At 47.5% G+C, this 25195-nt stretch overlaps 1 protein-coding gene across 1 annotated transcript in view; it reads left to right on the forward strand.

The window, feature by feature from the left end:
* The window catches only part of BARX2 (BARX homeobox 2), a 41633-nt gene extending 17329 nt beyond the window's left edge, over nucleotides 1–24304 (forward strand). Inside the window, exons 2-4 of the mRNA XM_053367363.1 lie at nucleotides 15020–15317; nucleotides 23082–23166; nucleotides 24038–24304. Coding sequence (XP_053223338.1) covers nucleotides 15020–15317; nucleotides 23082–23166; nucleotides 24038–24286 — 632 coding nt within the window. The 3' untranslated portion in view covers nucleotides 24287–24304. The remainder of the gene's footprint in view (nucleotides 1–15019; nucleotides 15318–23081; nucleotides 23167–24037) is intronic.
* Nucleotides 24305–25195: the final 891 nt, after the last annotated feature.

Here is a 25195-nt window from a genome sequence, read left to right on the forward strand (position 1 = left end):
CAGTGGGAGATTTGAACCTTGGTCTCTCCTAGCTCCTAGTCTGACTCCCTAACCACTGCACCACTGTGGGTGGAACTGCCTCTCCTCTGTTGCAACAAATACCTTGGTGATGATTTACCTACCCCACTTCTATCGTATCTTTTGGATCAAGGATTCCTTGCCCGCCTGGCAGTTCATAAGATATAATCATTAGGATTGTCAGCCAACAGAAGACTTATGACAGTGTGATTCTGTGCATGCCTACTTACAAGTGAACCCCACTGAGCTCACTGGGGATGACTCTGAGCCATGTTGAAGGCTGTAGGCCTATATCAGTTATTCAGTTGGCTGCCATCATGGCATACCCTCCAACATTTCTCCAATGAAAATAGGGACTTCCTGTTCCATTATAATTATAATTATAATTATTTATACTTGCCCATATAACTGGGTTGCCCCAGCCACTCTGGGTGGCTTCCAACATATATAAAACCATAATAACACATTAAACATAAAAAAAAATTCCCTATACAGTGGTACCTTGGGTTAAGTACTTAATTCGTTCTGGAGGTCTGTACTTAACCTGAAACTGTTCTTAACCTGAAGCACCACTGTAGCTAATGGGGCCTCCTGCTGCCACCGCGCCGCCAGAGCACGATTTCTGTTCTCATCCTGAAGCAAAGTTCTTAACCTGAAGCACTATTTCTGGCTTAGTGGAGTGTGTAACCTGAAGCGTATGTAACCTGAAGTGTATGTAACCCGAGGTACCACTGTACAGGGCTGCCTTCTGATGTCGTCTAAAGGTTATATAGTTATTTATCTCCTGGGCTTGGAGGGGTCGCATAACTCCATACCCTCCAACATTTCTCCTAAGGAACAGCGGGATGTTCTGGGATCAAATCAAAAACCGGGATGGTTTCTGTAAATCTGGGACTGTCCCTGGAAAATAGGGATGCTTGGAGGAGCTGTCATAGCCATGCCTACTCAAAAGTAAGTGCCATTGGATTCAATTATTAATGCAGTTCAGCTAAGGCCAAGATAGACTTCTAAACAGGTGGCAATAGATAAGGACCAAGTGGGCCTCAGGTGAGAAAGCATAGGAGAGCACTGGGGTTATTACAGTTAAAGCCCGGCATCAGGGCGAGGGCCACTTAGTTCCTGGAAATGATGACTCTTGGAGCAAGGCCCATGAGATGTCTTGACTTCCAGCGCCTGGGATGCTCACCTCACCTGGACGTAGAGTTTTAAAGGCCAACAGCAATGCCTACCAAGAATATTTTAGCTGGCAAGTGGCATAAGTACAGTGGTACCTCAGGTTACACACGCTTCAGGTTACATACGCTTCAGGTTACAGACTCCGCTAACCCAAAAGTAGTACCTCGGGTTAAGAACTTTGCTTCAGGATGAGAACAGAAATTGTGCTCCGGCGGCGCAGCGGCAGCAGGAGGCCCCATTAGCTAAAGTGGTGCTTCAGGTTAAGAACAGTTTCAGGTTAAGAACAGACCTCCAGAACAAATTAAGTACTTAACCCGAGGTACCACTGTACAGAGATTTAAAGCATTGCTTGAACCACTGTGCTCCACTACCCCTGACCTGATTGGGCTTGAACTCCACCCTTATCTCTGGATATACAAACTCAATAAATAAATAAACTAGGGAGGTGTGCATGAGAAGTGTCCAGCCAAACCTGAAATGAAAGCAGAGCACTGACGGGAAGGAGGAATATATTTCCCGGAATAACACCTTCTCTAGGGCTTGCTGGCTGGCATTTCTGAATCTTCCTCCAGTCAGAAAGGGATTCAAGGCAGCTGCCTCTGCGACTGAGTCACGTCGTGCCCTAGATCTCTTGAGGACTTTATATTATTTTAGCAGGTGGAAGAGCCAGAAATTGTCAGCTATGCACTGGGCCATTCTGAAACCAGTCTGGTGCCTGACTGGGGAGATCCAAACATCCAACGCTCACCTCTGTTAACCCAGAGCACCCTCCGTAGCCAGGATTCTTATTTATTTATAATAAGTTTCTATTATTTGGTTTATAGTCCGCTTCATGCCAAAATAGGCTTCTAAGTGGGTTACAGTCATAAAAAACAAATGGCACAAAGAATAAAATATAAACATCCATGGAAAAAAGGTGAGGTTCCAACAAAGGAAGAATGGCTTTTGAAAATGATGCTGAACTGGCAAGAAAAACAGCAGATATTAGAGACCAAAATGACAAAAAGATTCTTTGAGGACTGGAGGTCTTTTATTGAATATTTAAAGAAATACTGTAGCAAGATGAAAACACCATCAAGACTTGAAATATGAGCCACAGCGTTAATTATCAAGATAAAAAGGTAAAGGGACCCCTGACCATTAGGTCCAGTCGTGGCCGACTCTGGGGTTGTGGCGCTCATCTCGCTTTATTGGCCAAGGGAGCCGGCATACAGCTTCCGGGTCATGTGGCCAGCATGACTAAGCCACTTCTGGCGAACCAGAGCAGCGCACAGAAACACCATTTACCTTCCCGCCGGAGCAGTACCTATTTATCTACTTGCACTTTGACATGCTTTCGAACTGCTAGGTTGGCAGGAGCAGGGACTGAGCAACGGGAGCTCACCCCGTCACCGGGATTCGAACTGCCGACCTTCTGATTGGCAAATGGGTTTAAATGGATGTATTGAATGGTGAAATACGCAGCATTCAAAGGTTAATATGGAAACCATGGAAGGGGAGGATGGGAAGTCAATGGATAAAAAAATTTACGGTCTATGTTAAAATTTGTAAAGTTTTTATTGTGAAAATCAATAAATAAGATGATTACACACACACAATTAAAATGCTGTAGTAACAAAACAGCCCTGTTAAAGCAGTAGTTAAAACAAGAGACTTGGGTCAAGAGATCATGGGAACATCTTCAAAAGCTAGGTAGGGCAAGGAATCTTCTCAAAGGCCGATTCCCTCCTGGGCAGTCTTCCGAGGGCCATATGCCAGCAGTGTGTGGGTCCAGAGGCAAAAGTGGGAGGAGCAACACATGCAAATTTTACCTTTGTACAGCAGGCTAGGTTCTAAACTCACTCACACCCCCTTCCCAACCCTCCATTCTATGAAACGAGTCGCGGTCAGAGTTCAAGGACGTATCCTGTCTCGGCAAAACTGGTTGGGGTGTGAAGCTAAACCAGCGAGAGGGTATGGTCTGCGGAGAGTACTGGGGGCCAGATTTAGCGGTTTAGAGGGCCACATTGCCATACTGGCCTGAGGCTCCTGCACCCCTGCCTTAAGCTACAGATGAATCAAGCTAAAAGTCGACTGGTTAATCAAGCCAAAAATTATTGACTCTAATTTAAGTCCCACTGCGAGAGGAGTGGTAGGATAAGTGCCGAAGCCAGAGGCAAACAGTTTGGCAGGAGGTCAATCTCTCCAACTTGTGGCTTAGTTAGGAGCAGAGTGTGTGCCCCTTTGATGCCATCTCCGGGTCCCTGTCCCGTCTGCCTTGGCAAGCTCAGCAGTTAGCAATGCTTTTTATTTTATTGGGGTGGTGTGTGTACCGTTCCCTCCTCATTACCCAGCCGTGAGAGATTTGACTGAGCTAATTGACAAAAACAAAGGTTTGGCCGGCTGGCCAAAATTCCATCATGTGTCATTATGCATCCTTCTAAATTGCATTGTTTGTGCAGCTGTTCTGCAAAACGGGCCACTGGGTTTATTTTTGTCCCCCAGAGCTGGGTGTGGAGGGAAGAGAAGGGTCTTCTTCCTATTGTGGCAGGTCTGAGATCAAAGAATTAAAATAACACAGCTTGGGACATTCAAGGGTGCATCAAGGCGGAGAATCGCTTTGCATTAGGCTGTGGAGATATCGCCAGCAGATCATGGGCAACAAGATCTTTTTACTTAGTGGGTTTGCCCCGGAAAGGGTGAATCTGAATTAAATGGGAGTGGGAATATGGGCTGATGTTTTGATGGCAACCTTGCAGTGAGTAGGGTAGCATTTTTAGGCTCCTGAACTTCCTAAGTGAACTAATTTAATGGCTGACTTTTCGAGGCTTCTAACTGTGGCTCTCATGGATGAGCTGGTTAATGTCCCAACAAAACTGGAAATCTCCGCAGAGTTTCCTTACTACGCTTGGAAAGCTTGTGTTTGAATGCTTTCTAATTCTAGATTACTCAAAAAATGTTTTAAATCAAACATAAGAGAAATGAACACGACTGGGGGAAAGTGTTATTTGCTATGAATTCTCTTAATGCTCCCATCTTCACTATACAGCTAAAGCAGTATAATAGTATTGCAGAGTTGGAAGGGTCTGTGAGGGTCTTCTAGTCAAACTACCTGCAATGCAGTAATCTTTTGCCCCATATGGGGCTCAGACCCAAGACTCTGAGAGTAAGAGTCTCATGCTCTACCAAATGAACTATCCCAGGACTGGGCCATGGCTTCACCAAAGAATCCTGGGAACCCTAGTTTGTCAAAGGTGCTTAGAGTTGTCGGAAGACCTCCTCATTCCAACTTGCAGAGTTACGATGTCCAGAGTTCCCTGGGAGGAGGGATTGGATCCTAAACTGCTTTCCTGCTTATGTTCTTTTAAGATGTGGCAGCTAGACTGGTGTCTGGGAGCGGCTGCCGAGACCACATAACACTGGTCTCAAAGATCTGCATTGGCTCCCAGTACGTTTCTGGGCACAATTCAAAGTGTTGGTGCTGACCTTTAAAGCCCTAAATGGCCTCGGTCCAATATACCTGAAGGAGCGTCTCCACCCCCATCATTCAGCCAGGACACTGAGGTCCAGCACCAAGGGCCTTCTGGCGGTTCCCTCACTGCGAGAAGCCAAGTTACAGGGAACCAGGCAGAGGGCCTTCTCGGTGGTGGCACCCACCCTGTGGAACACCCTCCCACCAGATGTCAAAGGGAACAACAACTACCAGACTTTTAGAAGACCTCTGAAGGCAGCCCTGTTTAGGGAAGCTTTTAATGTTTAACAGACCACTGTATTTTAATATTTTGTTGGAAGCCGCCCAGAGTGGCTGGGGAAACCCAGCCAGATGGGCAGGGTATAAATAAATTATTATTTTTATTATTAGTCTTTAAACTGGACCTGGACTGGGCAGTCCTTCAAGCAGAGAACTGTCCTCTATAAAGTAGGACACAAGGACACTATATTTAACAGTTTGTTTTTAGTTCTCCCCTCATACCCCATTTTCTTTCTTTTATAGTGCTTCGGGAAGGTACCTCAGTGGTAGAACATCTACTTTGCATGCAGAAGGTCCCAGGTTCAATCCCTGACATTTTTGTATGCAATTGTTGTCTAATATACACAATTTTGCAAAGCATTTCCCTAATGCAATGCATTTTGCTTGTTGTCGTCACTAATACAGGCATTGTGATCCTTTGTCCCAGTCTGTGCAATTTTGCACACCCTGGTTTTCTGGAGAACTGCATTGCAAAATTCAGAGAAGTGTGGATGTCGAAGGATGGTTGTATCAGTCCACTTTTTTTATTTATTTAAGTGTGAATTGAGCAGGTTTGCCTTCAGCTGTGAACTGAATCAGTCTTCTCCCCCCTCTCCCAATCCATGCTTGCTTCCTGCGTGGCACTTCACTTTTCTGAGAAAGTGTATCTCCTTGTAGGACAAATGCATTTCCTGAAAGTCAGCAATCTCAGAGGGACAGCAGTTCTTGGTTTGCAAACAATTAATTTCACTCTCCATCCTTCTGTGTCACTCACCAAATGGTTTTTACACGTTGGAAGCAGGAAAAAGGCAGTGGCATTTGCAGCGAACGTTTTCTTGGCACCGGCCACAAGGGTGGGCTTGTGAAACCTGAAGCGCCCTTTGTGTAAGCTCTGAGTCAGCCGCCCGGAATTCATGTTTGCTTATGGATGTTGCGATAATTAACAGAGCAGGAAGCCAACGACTGATTGATTGATTTATATTTAGGTGTGCGTTCACACAAACACACAGCGTTAATAAAGCGCCTCTTGGAATGCAGAGATGGGTTGGAGAGTCTGATCTCACACATGTTTACTTGGAAATTCATTAAGTGTGCGTAGAATTTGAACTCGTAGCCAGTGCCTCCTTTTTCCTGGATAGTTTGTGGAGTTGCTGCCGAGAAGCTCATCAACAGAACATCCACTGTTGTGCAGAAGGTCCCAGATTCAATGCCCAGCATCTCTGCATAGGGCTGTTAGACTCTTACCCCACACCCTGGAGAGCTGCTGCCGGTCTGAGTAGACAGTACTGAGCTAGATGGGAGGATGGTGTGATTGTGTGATAATGAGGCTTCCTGGGTTCCTATTTCACATCTCAAAACTGAATCCAGATACCAACCTGCCTGTCTTTGCTGTTGATGGTTCCAGTTTGCTTGTCACCAAAGCTGGTGCGGGTCTAATGGTGGAGGCACATTAAGTCAGCTGAGCATTGCAAGAAGGATGCAGTCCTGGAGGGCTGCACTGAGCCTTTGGATCTGTGCAGGATGAGCCCCAGACCAGGGCTGATGCACGAACCCTACATGCTGTGGGTGGAGTTTGGATGGGGACTTGTTAAACCGGGGTTATAAATTGCTTTTGCATAAAGGATTATGGGCAGATCTCCAGGGTTGCCTTTATTAAACCCTTTTGCATTTCCAAAGCTTGCAGGTCGTCACATATTTTTGGAGCTAATTAGTTACTGTCAGGGCATTTATCTTGAAGTTGTAAACAGCAGTGCGGAGAACTGTCATCATCGTAAAGTGTTAATTATCCCCCTGATTAGTTTTTACGAAAACTTCCCAGGGCCTTCGGGCATGGGAGCTTTGAATTCAGTCAAATTTATTAATTACGGTGATTATGTCTGAATTATACTGCCGCGTTGAGAGGTGGCTAATAAGAGAGGGCTCCGATACCACTCATCGCAGAGGAACCAAACAGAGGGAGAAAGTTTTAGATTAATGAGAATCATGGAATTTGAAGTACAGGGAACATAGAGGGCATTTCTGTTTTACCCTTTAGCCAAAAAGGCTCTCCAAGCTGCTTACAAAAGACTTGCAACCCAAAAAGACACGCAGGGGAAAAGGAAGGAGGAAAAGGAAGACAAAACAAGCTCAATCTCAGGCTGTGCTACTCATTTTGGCACTTATTGAAAACATCTTTGTTTAGACAAGTCTTCCCAGACATTTAGAAAGTTGATGAAAGTTTTAATCTGTTTTTTATTATTTTTGGTCTATTGTTATTTTAATTTTTCAAAGGTTTTACATTATGATTGTTAATTTTTCTTAGTGATAGCTTTATTGTTTTATCTTTTTTTGTAAACAGCTTTCAGGTTCATTTGGGGTTTTTTTTAATGGTTAAGCAGCTTATAAATTTTGTGAAGTAAATAAAATTAATAAGTTCTTAGTTACAGTTCTTACGATGCAGTTAGGAGGAGGAGGAGCTCCTCACCAATGCCAGGGAGGTTTTCTGTCGATGAAGAGAAAGCATTTTTCACACTGAACAGATCTAAGAGCAGATCTGGGTGACAATTTGTAGCCCAGAAGGACGGGGCGACTCTTGCCTTGCACTTCTTCCCTTGGATAGCTGACTTAGAAGCCACAGTGACCAGAAGTTCAGTTCCATATCTAGAAGCTGAAAATGCACCCGGGGGGGGGGGGAATGCACTCAGAACTGTCTCCTCCCACCCTTAATGGGATCAATTATTCTGATTTTTTTTAAGGGGGCTCTATACTTGTCAAGTGAAATTATGATAATTCGGACAGCTTAGCTGAGCAATTTAAAGTTGTGTCGTCAGCAGGCTGGAAGCACAAAGGAGTGGCCCAAAATACTGTATTTTTCGCTCTTTAAGATGCACATTTTCACCTCCAAAAATTAAGGGGAAATGTGTGTGCGTTTTATGGAGTGAATGCAGGCTCCTTGGCTTCAGCGATAGCAACGCAAAGCCTCCGAAGCCCAGTGGGAGTGCTCCCGCCGCGTTCCGGAGGCTTCGGGTTGCCTTCACTGAAGCCAAGGAGCCTGCATTCGCTCCATAAGACTCTCCAGATAGCTGCCTGAAGCCTCCGGAGCGCGGTGGGAGCTCCTGCCGTGCTCCGGAGGCTTTGGGTTCCTTTCGCTGAAGTGTAGGTGCCCCTTCAGCTAAGGCGCAGCGCCCCTTCAGCTAAGCGGGAGGAGAAATGGAAGGGGCTCCATTTCTCCTGCCGCTTCGCTGAAAGGGCACTGTGCAGAGAAGGGGAGAATTTTTTTCCTTGTTCTCCCCCTCTAAAACAAGGTGCATCCTATGGTCAGGTGCATCCTATAGAGTGAAAAATACGGTAGTTTCTGCCCTCTCCTCTGATTTGCAGTTTCTCTTCCAAGGATGGGTGCAAAGGCATCTTCTGGGGCAAGCCAGGGCTCCATTTGTTCAGCTTGTCCACAGGCTCAGTGTGTCACAAACGGACAGTTGAAGGAGCTGAGTATGTTTACCCTGGAAAAGGGGGGACTGAGAGGAGATATGATAGCCATCTTCAAATATCCTAAGGCAGGGGTCAGCAACCTTTTCCAGCCGGGGGCCAGTCCACCATCCCTCAGACCATGTGGTGGGCTGGACTATACAATGGTACCTCTGGTTGCGAATGGGATCCATTCCAGAGGCCCGTTCGCAACATGAAAAGAGCGCAACCTGCAGTGGTGCGTCTGTACACGCCTGGGTTGCGATTCGCTGCTTCTGTGCATGACGTCATTTTGTGCTTCTGCACACGTGCGAGCGGCGAAACCCAGAAGTAACCCTTTCCGGTACTTCTGGGTCGCCACAGGACGTAACCTGAAAGAACGTAACATGAAGCAAATGTAACATGAGGTATGACTGTATTTTGAAAACAAAAATGAACGAATTGCTATAACCCAGAGATGCATTTTAAATAAAAGGACACATTCTACTCATGGAAAAACACGCTGATTCCTGGACCGTCCATGGGCCGGATTAATAAGGCGATTGGGCTGCATCCAGCCCACGGGCCTTAGGTTGTCTACCCCTGCCTTAAGGGCTGTCATATGGAGAAGGGAGCAAGCTTGTTTTCTCCTGCTCTGGAGGGTAGAACCAACGGCTTCAAGTTACAAGGAAGGAGATTGCGACTGAACATTCAGAAAAACGTTCTGACAGTAAGAGCTCTTTGACAGTGAAACGGACTCCCTCAGGAGGTGGTGGACTCTCCTTCCTTGGAGGTTTTTAAGCAGAGGTTGGATGGCCATCTGCCATGGATGCTTTTGCTGAGATCGGAAAAAAGACTGGGCAAAAAGATTCCTGCCATACAGGGGGTTGGACTAGATGACCCTCGGGTCCCATCCAACTCTAAGAGTCTATGATTCTATCCCTTTCTTGAGTGTTTTCCCCTGGCTGGAATGTCTCCTTGAGCTCTGGATGGAGATGGTTGTGCATGGATGTGTGTGTGCAGAAACTAGGCTACTGTACCAAGGTAATTGATGCATTTGTTGCCCTGCCCACTTTCGCCTTTGGCCCTGCCCACCACTGCCATGTGGCCCCCATAACATTACCCTGAAGGCTATGTGGCCCTGCACAAGCTTCCCTATCCTTAATCAAAATGTATTTTCTCCCCACAAGCCCTTTCCTTTATCAGTTCCTTCCTTGGACTAGTTGGGGGCCCAGGAATGCCCATGCGCCAAAGGTAGCAGCAGCCTTCGGATGTGTTCCGAATGGTCAGTGGCAGTCAGTTCCACAGGCCTTTGCTCTCCAGCACTGCCATAGGCCAAGCCAGAAGCAGACAGAGCTCTCTTCAGTTTCCCCCACTGTTTTGACGCTCCCCAGCCGGCAGATTTACAGTCCTCCTGTCTCAAGTTCATTCATTTTCTCCTCTTATTTACCTTTCTGCGCCACACGGTGTTTTCAGCAAAGATCACATTTCTGCCTCCGAGCAGAGCCTGGCCTGCCAAGAAGGAGCTGATCCATAAATCTTTCCTTCCTTCCCCCTTTTATTCCATTAAGAGATTTAGCTGAGGTTTCGGAGGGAGGTGTGGTGTGTTTTTTGTCTTTGTTTTTGCCTGGGAGGAAAAAGTGTCCTGCCATTGCGGGTGTTCAGACAGCGCAATTAATTAAAGCTTCATTTTCCTGCTCGTCTCTGTCTCCCCATTACAACATCTGCTGTGTGGATCCATGTCGTGGGGATCGGGCAGGCGTGGAGAAAAAGGGATTCCTTTGAGGCACTGGATCTTAATTGAAACTTTTGAAATGGGATCTTGTTTGAAGGCCACGTATAGATAATTGTGTCACGTCCAGCGGGCTTGAGGAGTTCAGTCAGAGATTCCCAACAGATGTTTTTGACTGACTTTAGCCTCGTGTGATGGGAAGCATGCAGGGTTTGGGAGCTTTCCAAAAGATTTGAAAGTCTTTTTTTCACCATTTCTGCCTAGAAAATGAGAGTCTCTCTCTGAAATTCTGGACTGGGCCATCTTCAAAGAGACTCAAGGGGCTTTGCATGGCTACCTACCCACCTCATTTTGGTGGGTTAGGGCTATCACAAGGATACCGTAGAGCAGGGGTAGGCAACCTGTGGCCCAGGGGCCGGATGTGGCCCAATTGCCTTCTCAATCTGGCCCATGGACGGTCCGGGAATCAGCACGTTTTTACATGAGTAGAATGTGTGCTTTTATTTAAAATTTTTATTTAAAATGCATCTCTGGGTTAATTGTGGGGCATGGGAATTCATTTTTTCCCCCTTCAAAATATAGTCCAGCCCACCACATGGTCTGGACCGGCCCATGGCTGAAAAAGATTGCTGACCCCTGCTTTGGAGTCTGAAAAGGTCCAGCAAAGGGCAGTCAAAATGATCACAGGGTCTTTTAGTTTAGAAAAGAAGTGTGCATATGCAATAGAAGTATATCATATTATGCATGCCATGGAGAAAGTGGATAGAGAGATGTTTTTCTCATTCGCTCATCAACCTAGGACACAAGGGTCATCCAATGAAACTGAGTGTCGGAAGTTTCAGGACAGGCTTTTTCTCTTGTTTTGTAAGAATTCTTTTAAATGAATGTAGGGTCAAAGATACAGATGTAAAAGAACATAAACAAAACCACAAAATACAGGAGTCCTGTCTTGTCTTCCATTTTTGAGCTTTAGAGATCCTTGCTGCATCCAGGTAAGGAATTTGTTAGATAAGAAAGACAGGCTTTTTCACACAGCAAGTACTTTTTCTTCTTCTTCCATGCGGCCCGTACTTCAACACTTGGAGTCATTGCCACAACTTGTAGGGCCACCACCTTGAATGGCTTTAAAAGGGGATTAGAGAAATTCATGGAAGCCCATCAATGGCTACTAGCCTTTGAAGGTGACCCGGAAACTACAACTAATCCAGAATGTGGCAGCTAGACTGGTGACTGGGGGCGGCCGCCAAGACCACATAACACCGGTCTTGAAAGACCTACATTGGCTCCCAGTACGTTTCCGAGCACAATTCAAAGTGTTGGTGTTGACCTTTAAAGCCCCAAACGGCCTCGGTCCAGTATACCTGAAGGAGCATCTCCACTCCCATCGTTCTGCCCGGAAGCTGAGGTCCAGCGCCGAGGGCCTTCTGGCGGTTCCCTCATTGTGAGAAGCAAAGCTACAGGGAACCAGGCAGAGGGCCTTCCCGGTAGTGGCGCCTGCCCTGTGGAACACCCTCCCATCAGATGTCAAAGAGATAAACAACTATCTGACATTCAGAAGACATCTTAAGGCAGCCCTGTTCAGGGAAGTTTTTAATGTGTGACATCTTAGTGTATTTTTGGTCTTTGTGGAAGCCGCCCAGAGTGGCTGGGGAAACCCAGCCAGATGGATGGGGTATAAATAAATTATTATTATTATTATTATTATTATTATTATTATTATTATTATTTATTATTATTGCCATGTTGGCTATGTATTGCTTCCTCTGTCAGACACAGTATGCCTCTGACATATCAGTTGTTGGGGAGCACAAGGGAGGAAAGTGTTGTTCTGCTTGTGGGCTTCCCAAAGGCTTCCCACGGAAACAAGATGCTGGGCTAAACTGGGCCCCATTCTCTTAAAGCTCATGACTGGCCCAGGATCACCCAGTGCTCTTCAGGGCTGGGTGGGGGTCTAAATCATGTCCCAGCCCAGAGCTCCAACCACCAACAGCATTAAATAAATGATTTGCAAGTTTAAATCTCACCCAGCCATGGACTCACTAGGCAGCCTTTGGCAAGACATCCTCTCTCCGCTGAAGTGTAGCGCAAGCCTACCTTAAAGGGTTGTTGTTGTTGCTGCCACTGCTGAGAACGCCATATCTGGGACCCATAGGGAAAGTGCTTTCAGAGTCAATGGGGCTCCCTTCCAAGTAACTGTTCTTAGAGATTGGGGTGTCAGTAAATGAAATGGAGATGGAGACGTAAAGTGACTTGTGAAAGGTCATGGAGTGAGTCAGAACTCAGAATAGAACTTGTGTCATTTGAGTTTGCGGCCAACCTCTTATCCGCTGGTCTCTGCTGATTGTTTAGTTTTTGAGTTTTGTCTTCGTTTTTAAGATTGTTTTTAATGTGGGAAGCTTGTGTGAGCTTGCAGCGTTCAGGGGTGGAACGCTTTCATTTTCTATTTATCCGTTCAAACTGCTTACAATAATAGGAAGTTGCCCTGCACTGAGTCAGACCAGTGGTCCACCTGGGTCAGTCTTCCCTGACCAGTGGACCTCCAAGGTTAGGGTCTCTTTCCAAGTCCTGTCTGGAGATGCCTGGACTTAAACCTGCAAAGCTTATGCTCACTGTGTGCAGCCACAACCCTTTCCCTAAAGAAAGCTAAGCCAGGACTGAGCCAGGAGCTTGCAGCCCTCCTCTCTACCAGCTGAGCCATCAGCTCAAAGCAATTCACAATATTCTTTTTTTTTTAATACAATTTTAAAAATCACTGTATAAATGTGTCCAAATAAAAACTGCAAATTTAGCCACAATCACAGAAGATAACCTAGCTCAGCCAAATGCCTGTCCTAACTTGCACTACATCAGTGTGGTATAGTGGTTAGAGTGTCAGATTAGGACCCTGAGAGACCCGGGTTCAAATCCCCCACTTGGCCATAAAACTCACTGGGTGACCTTGGGCCAGTTGCCACCTAACCTACCTCACAGGGTTGTTGTGGGCATTAAGTGAGGAGTGTGAGAACTATGTATTCTGCCTTGAGCTCCTTGGAGAAAAAGGTGGGATAGAAATGTAATGGAATAAATAAAATAAAAACAGAAAGTCTTTGCAGCCCCTTTGAAAACCTAACATGGAAGCAGCTTTCTTAGCCTCTTTAGAAGTGGTCAGTTTAAGCACAGCTTTAAAAAATAATAATAGGAAATGCCTGGCCCCAAAATAAGACAAACAAAGGGACATATAACATTTGCATATGCTGGCTTATATGTAGCGATGTGAATTCAGAAATAATTATTAGAATTTAAATAGCAATGCAATATGAAAGATAAGATATGGCAAAGTGTCTTAATTAACACACAAGCAAACTAAGCAGGAGACTCCAGCACAGAAATGTTTTCCTAGCCTTAGAGCTTGGGAATGTGGGTCTTTTTAAAAGATTCAATACACATTTAGGAACATAACCAGAATTGGTGCAGATATATTGATATTTCTTTCCGATTTCTGTTCATGAGTGCAGCAGGGATTTCAAGAGCAGTGGAAGGAGACTTGTTCTGGGTCTCCATTGCTGTTGAACCGCAGCCATTGCTGACTGAAATGGGATGTTCTCAGGCTGGTCAGGAGGACGTGGCCAGCTGGCCCTTTACCTTGACATGATCTCCCACCAATTTCGGAAGCAGCGCAGGAGCATGTCAGGAGCAGATGTCTGTCTCCTCCTTCACACAAAGAAGGGTGGAGGAGCGACAGCCACTTCAAGTCTTGGCTCGAGAGACTTGGCATAATGTGTCCAATTTTCACGCGTTCTGGTGGTGGCGCTTTTTATAGAACTTCTTTTCGGGGACATTTGAGCAAAGCAAGGAGCTCACACATCCGTGAGTAAACACAGTGGTGAGGGCTAGAGATGTTTGTGCAAAGCTGGGACAGAAGCTGAGCTTTTGAGCCTTGGGCTCTGTTTGCGGCTGTCAAACGCTGGCCTGGTTGACGGGCCAAATAGTCTCAAGGCTGTCCATGCCAATATGGTAGCAAGTCCCGCTGAGCATAGAGTTATTTTCAACCAAACAGGCATAGGGCAATGTGCTGGGCCCGGGGGTAACCCATGAAATGTGGTCCAGGGCCGGTCCAGAATCCAAGGGTTCTGCTAGGAGTCAGTCCGACAGGGCCAAGGCAGGAAACCAGGCAAGTACAGGTACAGGATCTCTGGCATACAACAATGTTGCTCCCGCAACCTGGGTTGGGGTCTCACAGCCTTTTATCTTTGTCGGGGAACGGCCGGTCCTGATCCCCCGATGACTCACCTCCCTGTTTCGCCCGAAGGCAAGCACTCCTTCTGCGAGTACTCAGGTCTCTCCTTCTCTCAGACCTTAGTCTCTGCAGCTCGGGAGACATCGGTGGGTTACTAGGCCCAGAGGCTGCCTCAGCCTCCCCTGACCAAATCAGTAGTGGAGCAGCTGTAAGTGATGGCCCAGCTGAAGGCAACGAGGTCATCCCCGCATCTGGAGCCAGGGCAGGCTCAGGACCCTGACTTGGCCTAGCTGGCGTTTGTTGCAGGGGAACCTGTGCAGACTGGGACTCTTCAGGGTCAGGCCCCAGACTTGGTTCAGGTGATGCCTGAGGCAAAGGATCCGATGCAGACTGAGATTCCTCTGGTTCCGAGTCTGAGCCCGAGTCCAGGCCATCACAGGCAATCAGCAGTGGCGTGTAGTCAGCCAGTGGACATGGGAGACTAGTCTAGTCCCCTAAATGTTCCCCGTAAATTATAGCATTGCAGTATTAAATCCTGGTGCCTCCATCCCGAAACCCGTGAAGCTTCTGCCTGGCTTAGGGTGGGAGGCACAAAGCTCATGCATGCAACTTCAGGATGTCCCCTCTTCCTGCCCAATCGCCCTTGCTCTGATTGGGCGGCTCTGAACCACGATGATTCAACCTCTCCTGCAAAGGCCCTAACCTGTGGTGTAACCCCTCTCCTTCTCTGATGCTTGTTCCCCAGGCTCCCCTTCTCTGAGGGCCTATCCTCTCATCTCTGTCATCACCAGGCAGCCCTCGGCCGTCTCCCACTTCATCCCTGCCGCCAGCACTTCCCGCGTCCTCTCGCCACACCCCACGCCGGGGAGCACCTGCTCAGAGACCCAGGCCAGCGAGACCCACGGGAGCAGCGAGTCGGAGGCGGAGCAGTCCGCGCCCCGCTTGAAGAAGCCTCGCCGCAGCCGCACCATCTTCACGGAGCTGCAGCTCATGGGGCTGGAGAAGAAGTTCCAGAAGCAGAAGTACCTCTCCACTCCAGACAGGTTGGTCGAGGGGGCTTTGAACTCAGAACTGCTTCTCATCTTGCTGTAATATTCTGATTTCCAGAAGCTAACACCGATATATATATATATATATATATATATATATATATATATATATATATATATATATAAAAATATAAACTGCAACAGACAGTGGGTTGTCTCCATTACTCAGAGGAGACCTGTTGAAATTAATGAACGTGGACGAGACACATAAAAGCATTTACACATCTGGGAAGCCTGACCAATTGAAAATCTTAAATATTCCCCCATATTTATTTAGCAACGAGCAAGTTAAATGGGGACGCGGGTGGCGCTGTGGGTAAAACCTCAGTGCCTAGGACTTGCCGATTGTCAGGTCGGCGGTTCAAATCCCCGCGGCGGGGTGCACTCCCGTCGTTCGGTCCCAGCGCCTGCCAACCTAGCAGTTCGAAAGCACCCATGGGTGCAAGTAGATAAATAGGGACCGCTTACTAGCGGGAAGGTAAACGGCGTTTCCGTGTGCTGCGCTGGCTCACCAGATGCAGCTTGTCACGCTGGCCACGTGACCTGGAAGTGTCTGCGGACAGTGCTGGCCCCCGGCCTCTTAAGTGAGATGGGCGCACAACCCTAGAGTCGGACACGACTGGCCCGTACGGGCAGGGGTACCTTTACCTTTACCTTTACCTAAGTTAAATGGAAAGGAAGTGCCCTTTTGTCCTGCTGATAATTTGTAAAACCTAAAAAAACCTTCTACACTGGCCATCTGAAAACAAAACAGATTCTGTGTTTAATCTGCCTAACTTATATGGATGGTGTCACTCCTTTCAATTACATCTTCCTTTACACATGAATAAACAAGAACCCATTTGCTGCTGCACAAACCAGAGAGAGGAATAATAATAATAATTTATTTATACCCCGCCCATCTGGCTGAGTTTCCCCAGCCACTCTGGGCAGCTCCCAATCGAGTGTTAAAAAACAATACAGCATTAAATATTAAAAACTTCCCTAAATAGGGCTGCCTTCAGATGTCTTCTAAAATTCAGATAGTTGTTTATTCCTCTGCAATCTGATGGGAGGGATTTCCACAGGGTGGGCACCACAACCGAGAAGGCCCTCTGCCTGGTTCCCTGTAACTTGGCTTCTTGCAGTGAGGAACCGCCAGAAGGCCCTTGGCGCTGGATCTCAGTGTCCGGGCTGAACGATGGGGGTGGAGACGCTCCTTCTTGTATACTGGACCAAGGCCATTTAGGGCTTTAAAGGTCAGCACCAACACTTTGAATTGTGCTCGGAAACGTACTGGGACCAACAGGCAGATCCTCGCCATTTCGAATTCCTGCAAATATCCCCACTTCAAACCTCCACACTTTAGCCTCGCCGCATCATCTGCAGAAGCAAACTCTCTGCGGGCTTCCGTTTCTGGACAAACGTGTTTCTTGAGCTGGGGTTGGCGGCCAGGTCCTCCTCCCAGCCTCACCAGGATGCTGGCTTGTGATGTTCCTCTCAGCTGTTCAGGAGCTGAGAGCACAGCCCTGGTGCCTGGGCACATGAAGATGAGCTTGCTCCCAGTGGAGTGCTTGGTCACATGGTCGGGTCAGATTTCAAAGCACCCTTGCCTTAAATAAAAAAGAAGAAGATAAAATCAAAGGAGACATGAGTAGATTGTATCAGTGGAAAATGCATACCAGGGCTGTGGGAATGCTTCAAATGCGCACATGCCATCATGAATTGATGTGCAGTGATACTTATGAAGAAGAGAGAAAAGGCTTCTTCCTTCCTTCCTTCCTGGTACCCCTTTGAAAGGTTGATCCCTATGTTTCCACTGAAAGAGAAGGGATGCTGGTTCAATCAGTAGGGAAAGGAAATGTTGCTTGTTTTTATAGCCCACTAGGGAAAAGTCTAAGATGGGAGCCTCTGCACCAATTCATCACATTATTCAAGATTTGGGGTAAAGAAGACTTTAATTACCGTACTTTTCTGTGTATAAGACAAGATTTTTTTCTTTTAAAATTATGTTAAGAAAAGGGGGGGTCATCTTATACATGGGGCAGTTTCCCCCTATTTTCTTAATTCAGAGTCCCCCATGGGGGCATCTTATACACGGAAAAATACGGCAAAAGTATTCAATGATTGCATTGCTGATCAGAAATGCTAGGCAAAAATTCTGGTTGCAATTGCGCACGTTAAATCCGAGCGATGTGGGGAGCTTAAAAGCTCTTCAAATGCCAGGTCCATTTACGAACATAAGAAAAACCTGCTGGACCAGGCCAATGGCCCATCTTGTCCAGCATCCTGTTCTCACACTGGCCAACCAGATGCCTCTGGGAAACCAGCAAGAAGAGCATGAGCACAAGAGCACTCTAGCCTCCTGTGTTTTCAGAAGTGTGGCTGCCTCTAGCTGTGGAGGTAGCCATCATGGCTAGTAGCCATTGATAGCTCCCTCCTCCACTTGGGGTTTCCCCATGCGGAAAGTGCTTTTAAGCTCTCCACCTCGGCTGGAGGACAAGGCCCACCCAGTGCGTCCACTCTAGGACACGCTTGCAAATTACTTAGCTCTGGCACCCCCTGATGTCAGGTTCCCTGGCCTCTGCCCTACCAGTCCCCCATGGGCCAGTGTTAGAAACTGAGATATAAAAGCTAGGGGCTAAATGGCACCTTCAACCTAAGTTATAGGCACAACGAAGGAATGTATAGGTGCGCTTTTTTATAACAGGAATACAAAGCTGAAATGAATGAACTGCAGCTAAAATATTATGTTCATTTGCCACATGATTCTAGTCCTTCCCCTGCCCACTCCCCTGATATTATTAAGTCTTCTCCAGTCTTCAGAGAGTACCTGGAAGTGGGGAGACAGGAAAAAGGTCCTCCTTTCCTTCCACTCTGCAGTTTTAATCTGAAATCTTAGGCGCAGTACTGCGCCCAGAACTCAGAAACTGCTTATGCAAATGAAATTCCCTGTCGCAAAATGCGCCTAGAACAATGGGAGGTTTCGGACACTTCCATGGGCATCAGCTGCCACTGCCTGTAGATCCACTGCCATCCAGGGTAGGCCAAGGGCTCTTTCCCACAGTGCTCAGCACCAAGGGCTCCTTTGTCCCTCTTGTAAGGGGTCCTGATTCCATTCAAGGGTTTGGGTGGCTAGTGTGGTGCCAGCTCAGAACCTCACATGACTGGTTGGGCAACACCATCAATCACACACACGACTCTCTTGGCACTAATAAGCCTTGGCATCCTACATGACTGAGCACGATGAGCCAGCGCAGCTCTGGGAACTCCTGCCCCTTTCCTCTCTTCCTCCCTCTTGTTTGTTGCTTTGGTTTCCTAGGCAGTGCTTGTTGTTTCTAAACAGGCGCAGCAACCAGTTTGCAAAGGGTTACAGGTAATCTCGCCACGATGAGTCCCCCGCTGCCAACCAGGCGCCTTTCCCGTGTGAAGAGTGAGATTCAGTGATGGCAAAACCTCCGCCAGGCTCCCAGCATCACCTCCCAAAGATGCAGCAGACGTTGCTATATTTTCCTTTCCTGGTTGAAAATTCAAGACGCCCTTCCCTTGACGCTTCAAAAAATGGCCATGCATGCATGTTTTTTCTCAAGAGTCTCTCCTCCACCTTGAAAACTGGTGGATGGCCTGGCTGGTCACTCCTTCTGGAGGAGGAATAAGGAAGGGCGCCATCGTGAGCATCACCTCGGGTAGCAACAGGTCTTGGGGCAACCCCAATGCATCCCACTTGATGCTAGATGTTTTCATGGCCTACTTGTGGAACTAGAATCATAGAACGGTAGAGTTGGAAGAGGAATGCCAACAGTTCTTTAGTCCAACCCTGTGCAATGCTGGAATTATTACTAGTGGTTACTTAAAGGCAAAGGTAAAGGTACCCCTGACCATTAGGTCCAGTCATGGCCGACTCTGGGGTTGTGGCACTCATCTCTCTTTATTGGCCGAGGGAGCCGGCATACAGCTTCCGTGTCATGTGGCCAGCATGACTAAGCCACTTCTGGTGAACCAGAGCAGCGCACGGAAATGCCGTTTACCTTCCTGCCGGAGCGGTACCTATTTATCTATTTGCACTTTGCTTATGTGTTCCCAAAAAAGAGAAGTCGTCATTCGGCATCAGAAAAGGGGACAAAAGGAGTCACAGATTTGCATGAAACTTGCAAAAAGGTTAATTTATATATCTTAATGCCGGTTCAGAGGTCACTGTTCTCATGGAAATGGAGATGCAAAGTACCTCAACACTGTCGGGAAGACCATATGTTTGGGTGGCCGTCCAACTTCATGACTCCTTGCACTCCCTCCTTAGGGCTCTTTATTTTTAAACTGGACTTTGGCCAGAAAGCCCTTCAAACATAGGGCCGCCCACTATGAAGTGGAGCATGTGGTCACCCTATTCCTCACACCAGTGTGCCCAGCAGCACACTGTTCAGGAGTCTTGCCAACGGCTTTGCCCTCGCCCTTGCTCCCTTTGATGTGGGTCTTAAAGAAAGCCCAAAGAGAACCGTTGAATGACGAGGCTCGCTAATGGCAAGAGAGGGCAGATGGGCCTGATAAGCCGCAGCCTTGATGGGTTCTGCCCTGCCGATAATAACACTCGGTGTTGCTATAGCAAAGCTGAGTGTTCAAAACACTTCGTAGAGAGTTGATCTCAACGATGATTACAACAGCCCTGTAATGCAGGTCAGCATTAGAGTGAGTCGGTGGTGCTGATTGTAGACGGAGCGTCAAAGCGAGTGGTTTTTCTGTGTCCAGGGCAGCTGTCTACCAGCTCCATCTGGTATGCAGGCTGAGACCCTAGCTACCTGCGGACTGTCTCACAAGAATGGTGCATGCTCTGGTTATCTGCTGCTTGGACTACTGCAGTGTGCTCTATGTGGGGCTACCTTTGAAGGTGACCCAGAAACTACAATTAATCCAGAATGTGGCGGATAGACTGGGAGCGGCCGCCAAGATCATGTAACACCAGTCTTGAAAAACCTACATTGGCTCCCAGTACGTTTCCAAGCACAATTCAAAGCGTTGGTGCTGACCTTTAAAGCCCTAAACGGCCTCAGCCCAGTATACCTGAAGGAGCGTCTCCACCCCCATTGTTCAGCACGGACACTGAGGTCCAGCGCCGAAGGCCTTCTGGCGGTTCCCTCCTTGTCAGAAGTGAGGTTACAGGGAACCAGGCAGAGGGCCTTCTCGGTAGTGGTGCCTGCCCTGTGGAATGCCCTCCCATCAAATGTTAACGAAATAAACAGCTATCTGACTTTTGGAAGACATCTGAAGGCAGCCCTGTTTAGGGAAGTTTTTTATGACTGATGTTTTAATGCATTTTTAATATTTTGTTGGAAGCTGCCCAGAGTGGCTGGGTAAACCCAGCCAGATGGGTGGGGTATAAATAATTTATTATTATTATTATTATTATTATTATTATTATTATTATTATTATTGAAATGTTGGAGGGTACGAGGTTGCCCAAGCAACCAAGCCAGATGGCCCCATGTTCCGACTTCCTATAAGGTTTGCTCCTATGTTTCCAGCCCCTTGAGAAATGGGTAGCAAGTGGAAGAAGTAGGTCACCTGTTGTCCCTCTTTAAGCCAAGTCCTCTGGGCCTTTGGGGGCTGCAACCCACTGGTAAAATGATTGCCATGTGAGCACAGCTATTGGAACCCCACCGCAGAGAAAACGACCTGGCAAATTTCAGGGTGATTCAGAGTCATCTACCGTGCAGCCGGTGGTGTGTATGAGACGTGACCGAGTGCATCAAGCTTGGCTTAGGCTGCCCTCGCACCTTTTGTGTTTCTGGTTCACTGATGCTAATCATGGCAGAGGCAGAGCGAAGATGTCATGCCAGCAGGTCTCTTTCAGATTTCTTTGTTCAGCAAGTTTCATCCGAGGAGATTAGTCTTTCACTTGGTCCTTAACCAACGGGCCTTACGTAAACACAGTGGTGCTTGGCTGTCTGTTTGTGTGTGCCCGCGGAGGGGACCTTCCCATATCTTATCAAGGAAATCTCAGGTGAAACCCAGTTTGATCTGAGTGCTATTGAGTTCTGAATCCTCAGGAAGCCGAGTTCTGTCTGGCTTTCCAGCCTTTGTGGAAAACCAGAGTAGCAAATCCACCTTTGCACAAGAAGGTCAGTGAGAGGCTGGTCGATTTATTTATCGATTTATTGCATTTATATCCCCACAGTTTTCTCTCTCCAAGAAGCTCTGGAAAGTGCTCATGGTTCTCTCCATTATTTAATTCCCACAACAGCCCTGTGAAGTAGGTTAGGCTGAGGGGCAGTGACTGGCCCAAGGTGGGGATTTGAAGCCTTGTCTCCCTGGTCCTAGTCTGACACAAATAAGAGGTCCTTCGATGCAGTGCTCATGGGCAACATGGTACGCTCAGACACACACCCAGGTCAGAAAGGTTGGTGGCCTATGTTTTAGCACCACCAAACCCTTAACATTGTTTTTGAACATGCATGAGACAGACCACAGGTCTGCAGAATTGGCCAGCCTGAACTTGCGGGTGTTTACGTAAGACGGTCTCTTCTTGGGACCGTCGCTTTAAGGAGCAATGAAAGCAATTTAACTGCCCAGTCCAAGGCATACTGACTCAGAGAGAAATCCCACTGCGTTCAATGGGGCTTCTTTCCAAGTTAGGACTTATTCGCACCTCTGTTTGTTTGCCCTGCCACTTCCCCCTGGCAAAAGCTGCGGTTTAGTGGAACAAGCAGCGATGGGGTTTCCCACAGATTGCCATTTGTTCTGATTTAGCACTAAAGAGCGGGTTTTCCTGAGGAAAGCAGTGGGGCAAAGGCAAAACTGCTTGGACCAGAGCCTAGAAAGGCATGAGACAAGCAGAAAACTGCACAAGACAAGCAGAAGTGTGGATGAGCTCTTAGTGCACCGATTATCACTGCCTCCGTCTCTCTCCTATATAAGCCCCATAGGAAATTACTGTGCAGGTGATGCTGTTCAACCTGAAACAATCAGTTAAGTTTGCATTCAAGGACTTATTACTGATGGCTCTGTTGTGCTTCCGTGGCATCAATGATCTTATTATTCATAACCAGGGGTGTAGCTAGCTGCTCCCGTACCCAGAGCGGTGGGGGCGGGGCGAGTCGTCCACGGGGGCACCATGGCGATCCGCCTAGGGGGGCGCTTTGGCGAGCTGCCCACAGAGTCCGCCTGGTGGACGCAAGCCCCACACTGCCGTTTCGGGCAGAGTGGGGCCCCGAGCCACCGTGTCACTCCCAGGAGAGACGCGTGCCTCGGGCGCACTGCAGGCCAGGCCCCACGGTAAGTGCCGCCCCCTGCGGTGTGCCATTTTGTCACCTCCTCAGGGATGACATCCGGGGGCAGACCACACCCCCACCCTTTCTATCCCCTTGTTCATAACATATCTTTCTGCTTTTCCCCTCTGCATCATTTTCTTTCTTAAGTCGTGGACCGTATGATATCAGACAAACAAGTCATTGCTCGTTTCTGCACCTCTCAAATGTTTGCATTGCTATTTGCAACAAATTATTTATTTGTGGGGGTGGGGGGAGAAACCTCCCCGCAGTTAATTACACCAAAGGGGGAATTACAACTTCTCTTTAGCTTCCTTTAGTTGATTTATTTGGACATGGCACGTTGTCAGTCGATGATGACTATCTTCCCCTGGCTGTTAGTGTTCCTTGGTTTTCCCCTCCAGTGTCTGTACAACTTGTTCGCTTTCTTCAGGATGTGAGCTAATCAGATCTTGGCCGTGGATGGTGCGTCTTCCTTTCTGTTGTTGATTTGGATTGATTTGGATCTCTTGTTTTCCAGGCTGGATCTGGCCCAGTCCCTCGGCCTAACACAACTTCAGGTGAAGACTTGGTACCAGAATCGCAGGATGAAGTGGAAGAAAATGGTAGGTATTGTGGTAAACAGAGACATGCGTATAGGGTGTGCCCAAGGCAAAAATGAAATGAAATGAAAAGGGGCAAAAGTTTTGTGTCTCATTTTTTTAAGATCACATTTTTAACATAAAACTTAGTTGTTACTTTTTTAAAAAAATAGTTAAGTTGCAGTTTCTTTAGGCAGTGGGACTCAGTTCAAAGTAATCCTGCATAGGATTGAAGTGTAAAACTTCCTTAGTTGGGTGACATCCCTAAATGTGATTTTCATCCAAGAATCCTCCTGCTTCTCTGACACTTGGGATAATAAATTAATATTTTATTAATGCCTTTCAGCATCAGAGTGGATTGCCTTCACTATCATTGTCTTATGATTTATTTACTTAAGAACATTTCTAGCCCCCTTTTCAAAAATTAAATTTAATAAATAACAAGTTCTAAACGGCAAGACAAAAATCTCTTAACGCATTTTGTTCTAATTGAGTGCTGCAGAGCAAAAGATGACTCAGTCCCTCTAACAGTGAATTCAGCTACAGAGTGCTGATAGAATACTAGACAAAATGGGGAAACAAAAGCGAGGTATCTTCAGGCCTGGAGGAAACCCCTAAAAATAACAGGAAAGAAATCAGTAGGGTGGGAAACTCTAAAAACACCCTATTGAGGACTGAGCATGCTCAGTGGGCACAGAATGCTGACTGACTTTTGGGAGGAGGAATGGAAAACTAGGGGATGGGGTGGAATATCCTGGGAGAGGGCATGGCAGGCTGGACAGGGCACAGGAACTCTCCATGCTGTAACGTTTTGTTGCTGGTCCAACTTAACACTTAAAAAAACCCCATGAAAGCAGCAATTAGACACTCAGCTTGTTTGCTTTTTTTGCTCCAGGTCCTGAAAGGTGGGCAGGAGGCCCCCACAAAACCCAAAGGCCGCCCCAAGAAAAACTCCATTCCCAGCTCCGAAGAGATCGAAGCGGAGGAGAAGATGAACAGCCAAGCTCACAAGCCGGCTTTGGAGGAAAGCCAGGCCACGGAAGAGTGTGGGTTGACCGGGGAGTCATTGGATGCCACTTCAGAGACAGAGGAATCTCCTAAAAACAGAGCTGAAACCCCTCTGGGAGAAACTGCATCAAGTTAAGAGAGAGGGAGAGAGAGAGGGGAAAAAACTCCTCACACTTCCCAAAAGGACAATGTACAAACTGGAGGCGTGCACACTTGGTGCCTTATGAAATCGAACAGTATGGGTGGGTCGCTGTGGAGCAAAGAACCCCCATGTAGGCAGCAGCGACAGTTTCCTTCTTTCCAATGCAGTGTGTACACCCTCCCCACAGACAGTGGGGCCTGAGCTCTCCTCCCGAAGAGACTGAATGCTTGCAAATCTGAGACTTTGGAAATGCACAGGGAGCTGGGAGGAAGAGGCTCCTTAGCGAACAGCTGCCAAAGAAAACTGTCCCTTTTTGTCTTCCCCCTTATTATCCTCATCTGTGAAATGGGTTCAGAGCAGTGACTGCCAAACAAAACAAAAGGTCCTTTGTCGTCGTTCCAACATAGCATTCTTCTGCAACCAGTGCTTAATTGGGAACGGGCCAAAGCAAAGGTGTTTTTAACAGGGGTGTTTGGGAATCAGGAATGTTTACGTTCCAGCACCACAAAGATCGGGGGGGGGGTGAGGGAAACGCAGGAGTAGATGTCCAACTTCCTTGGACTTGGAGGGCTTGGCAGCACCAGTGGCCCATAGGGGCAAGACTGAAGTGGTGGCAGGGGGTGGGCAAGAGGCTGGGGCAGCAGCAAGAGTTGTGGATGTATTGGTTTGGTTCATGGTGGATGTGGAAGTTGCATTGGCTGCGGCAGGGGCAAGTGGGTAGGCCTGCCTGTAGCCACCCAGAGCTCAGTGGTGGCAATACAAACTTCTGGCGCACATGGAAGGGAAAGTGGTAGCTCAGTGGTAGAGCATCTGCTTTAAAGACAAAAGGCCCCGGGTTCGGTTCCTGGCAGCATCTCCAGGTGGAGCTAGGAAGTTCCATCCGTGAAGCTCTGGAGGGCCACA

Source organism: Podarcis raffonei, chromosome 15 (assembly GCF_027172205.1).
Source record: "Podarcis raffonei isolate rPodRaf1 chromosome 15, rPodRaf1.pri, whole genome shotgun sequence".
NCBI lineage: Eukaryota > Metazoa > Chordata > Lepidosauria > Squamata > Lacertidae > Podarcis > Podarcis raffonei.